At 35.0% G+C, this 3,652-nt stretch overlaps 1 protein-coding gene across 1 annotated transcript in view; it reads right to left on the bottom strand.

Annotated features, from left to right (window-relative positions):
- Nucleotides 1-542: 542 nt before the first annotated feature.
- Nucleotides 543-3,652, bottom strand: part of LOC106473742 (trafficking protein particle complex subunit 11-like) — a gene marked incomplete at its 3' end in the record, with an annotated part of 36,964 nt that continues 33,854 nt past the window's right edge. Inside the window, exons 23-27 of the mRNA XM_022402141.1 lie at nucleotides 3,419-3,510; nucleotides 2,208-2,267; nucleotides 1,098-1,223; nucleotides 831-938; nucleotides 543-594 (exon numbers count right to left, since the gene is read on the bottom strand). Of these exons, the coding sequence (XP_022257849.1) occupies nucleotides 543-594; nucleotides 831-938; nucleotides 1,098-1,223; nucleotides 2,208-2,267; nucleotides 3,419-3,510 (438 nt within the window). The remainder of the gene's footprint in view (nucleotides 595-830; nucleotides 939-1,097; nucleotides 1,224-2,207; nucleotides 2,268-3,418; nucleotides 3,511-3,652) is intronic.

The raw sequence follows: 3,652 nt of genomic DNA, 5'->3' as shown, positions 1-3,652 counted from the left end.
AAGATGTCTTGATGTACAGTTGTTTGTTTGTTTGTTATGGATTTCACGCAAAGCTACACGAGGGCTATCTGTGCTAGCCGTCCCTAATGTAACAGTGTAAGACTAGAGGGAAGGCAGCTAGTCATCCTCACCAACCACCAACTCTTTTACCAAGGAATAGTGGGATTGACCATCATATCATAATGCCCCCACGGCTGAAAGGGGCGAGCACGTTTGATGTGACAGGGGTTTGAACTCACGACCCGCAGATTGCGAGTCAAGTGCCCTAACCACCTGGCCATGCAGGGCCGTACAGTTGTTAGTTCCTTTAATGAAAATGTAAAAAAGGTTAAGAAAGCAACTTTTTGATATCTAACAAAAACTCAGATTTGAGTTTTATAATTATTCTATACACAAAGAATAGGTTAAAAAAACTGAAAGATTGAACACGAGAATTTACTAAAACAAATACAGGTTCAATTTCTATGAAACTCAATGAAAGCTTAAGACAGAATTTGAAGTTACAACTTTATTTTAAAATCGATATGAGAAAACAAACCAACCTTCTTCAAGATTTGAAACTACATCTTCGTCTGTTGTCTTCACTTCAGGACACTAGATATTAAAACAATTTTTTATGAAGTTTTATAACATCAGTTCATTACAAACAAACCTGCCACACATGATAAGTACATAATATTCCAATTAAGAGTAACAAGTAAATGATTGAAATCCTGCAACGGTAACAAAATCTTATCTGGATTTCCTCAATCTAGTTTCAAGATATCCACTAATTTTTACTATATATACACAGATATATTCTACTTCCAAATAAAACAAACAAACAATACCAGATCCAACATCCTCTTCTCAATACTTAATGCCAGAGATGTGTTTGAAATGACGTCTACTTGCAAAAGAAATGGTTCCTCTGCTCTGAGCTTCTGCACAGATTCACACTGTATGATGACAAAAAAGAAAAAAAAATCTTTAGAAATCCACATCATGTGGTTACACAGAAACTTAGTACCACCAGCTGCAAACACTAAGGCTTTTTAGCTGGTGTGAAAAGGTTGATTTAAAGACTAAAAACAGATAAACCCGTGTTTTCTACTCACCTTCATATTCAACAGATTAACAGAAAAAATGAAAGGCTCCATCGTGTCTACTTCTAATTTTTCCTCTCTGGTGCAATGACATAGAAGAGTTTTGTTGTCGACTTCAACTTCAATGTCATAAGTTACCTAAAACAAAGAGGTTATTGTTATTATTATTATCATTACAGCAAACGACAGAGCATAACTGTGTATATCATTGACCTTTAAGAGACACAGACTGCAAATTTTTCGATAAAAACTAACACGTGTTTAATTTCTCTTGCCCAAAGTTGATAAACAGTTGCCTGGAGATTTTCTATTAAAACTTACTAAAACTTTTTAATAAATTAAGGAATAAAAACTGATGAATTAAACATGAATTTCTATAAAAAAAAAAGAACTAAAGATTTATTACATGGGTAAAATGGGGTCTCACACTGTCAGTTCTGTAGGACGCACTGTAAGATGGGCCCTCACAGTGTCAGTTCTGTAAAACATACTGTAAGATGGGCTCTCACAGTGTCGATTCTGTAGGTCATACTGTAAAATAGGCTCTCACAGTGTCAATTCTGTAGGTCATACTGTAAAATGGGCCCTCAAAGTATCAATTCTGTAGGTCATACTGTAAAATGGGCTCTCACAGTGTCAATTCTGTAGGACGTACTTAAGATGAGCTCTCAAAGTCTCAATTCTGTAGGACGTACTGTAAGATGAGCTCTCAAAGTGTCAATTCTGTAGGAAGTACTGTAAGATGGGCTCTCAAAGTGTCAATTCTGTAGGAAGTACTGTAAGATGGGCTCTCAAAGTGTCAATTCTGTAGGACATACTGTAAGATGGGACCTCACAGTGGCAATTCTGTAGGACATACTGTAAGATGGGCTCTCACAGTGTCAATTCTGTAGGACATACTGTAAGATGGGCTCTCACAGTGTCAATTCTGTAGGACGTATTGTAAGATGGGCTCTCACAGTGGCAATTCTTTAGGACGTACTGTAGGATGGGCTCTCAAAGTGTCAATTCTGTAGGACTTACTGTCCATTAAAAACGTGGTGACCCTTACAGTTTCAATAAATTTGTGTTTATTATCAAGAGTTGCTAGATAGCCTAAATGGGAGAAAGGACAAGTTTTACCTTAATTAAGATAATTCTGCTTCCCAAGTTATTCACTTTCATGAACACCTCCTCACTGATCTGCGTAAAAAGGACAGATGAAGAATAAGATCATTGCAAGTTGACATAAATGAACTCAACATTTTTCAAAACTCTAATGTAATTGAACGATAATATATTCTACTCCAAATATAAAATAACTAAAAAGCTGGAGGGGAGATAAACTCTTATAGACTGCGGCATTTGTGTACAAAAAAAAACACACCAAAAAACATTGTTGAAACAAAACAAGAACCAAATATTTGACACTAAGTAACATTTTTCAGTTTGTTTTTTTAATACTAATATGATGGCTAAAGACTTTATCAGTTTTTAAAAAAAAATGTTACAAATGATTCATATAGCTAATTTTTTTTTTTAATAACAGAACTCCTGTTACTTATTGATCCATGTAAAATAATTTTACACAGAAGACACAATTCAGTTTACTAGTGGTTATTAAAAATAACATACAAGAGAAAGACGTTGAGTGAACAACAGTTATTAATTAATTTTTCACAATTTTCTCTCAATAAACATGCAGAAATGGTAGGGTGAATTACAAATTACTCGTTTTCTAAAGTGTGCGACATCATAACCAGATGTTCATTGTTATTGCTAACTAAGCCTTCATTGTCATTGTTAATTAAACCTATTACTTGGACATATACTCACCTTACCTAGCTAACAATTAAAAGATTTTAATCTCCCATTAGTGATTTCATGTCTTAAATAGGCTAGAGGCAAGTGCCTCTGATTAGGCTAAGTGAATTTACATCATAAAATTAGCAAGCGTTATAAGATATTAACTGGACCTTCATTGCATTATCTGTAATGGTTCCAACCCGTCCTATTTTCATTCATGCCCCAAATGGGTGGAGGAAAAAAAGAGATGCAGTGGTGAAGGACTGTAAATACTGTTTCTTATGCTGAGGAATGGACGATTACCCAACTGATTTTATTCTTCAAAATGACTAGGACCTCATGCTATTAATTCATCCAACATATTTCACATCTCAAATTGGCTTTTCTACAGATACCAAAAAAAAATAAATAAAAATATACATATCTAATGATACAGGAGGAACAGAGGAGAGCTTTGTATCATGACTAATGTTTATTTTTCTTGGGTAAACCAACTATCAGCACAAGAAGTAGAAAAAAAGAGAACCTTATATAAAACGTTCTGTTACCTTTTCTCCGGGAAGCAGTTGGTCAGCTACCACGTCATCCAGGCAAGGAATAGGAAGAGAAGAAACTTTCTCCTCACCTCGGCTGAAAGATGCTGTTGAAAATAAAAATCTCCGTAAATTCCTTCTGTTCTTATCATTTTCTCTCTTTTGTTTGTTTCTTTCTTTGTTTTGAATTTCGTGCAAAGCTACACGAGGGCTATCTGCGTTAGCCACCCCCTAAGTCAGCAGTGTAAG

This window comes from Limulus polyphemus, unplaced genomic scaffold, assembly GCF_000517525.1.
Source record: "Limulus polyphemus unplaced genomic scaffold, Limulus_polyphemus-2.1.2 Scaffold6468, whole genome shotgun sequence".
Classification (NCBI taxonomy): domain Eukaryota; kingdom Metazoa; phylum Arthropoda; class Merostomata; order Xiphosura; family Limulidae; genus Limulus; species Limulus polyphemus.
The sequence above is the reverse complement of the archived record's forward strand: the minus strand, read 5'-3'. Positions and strand labels throughout refer to the sequence as shown.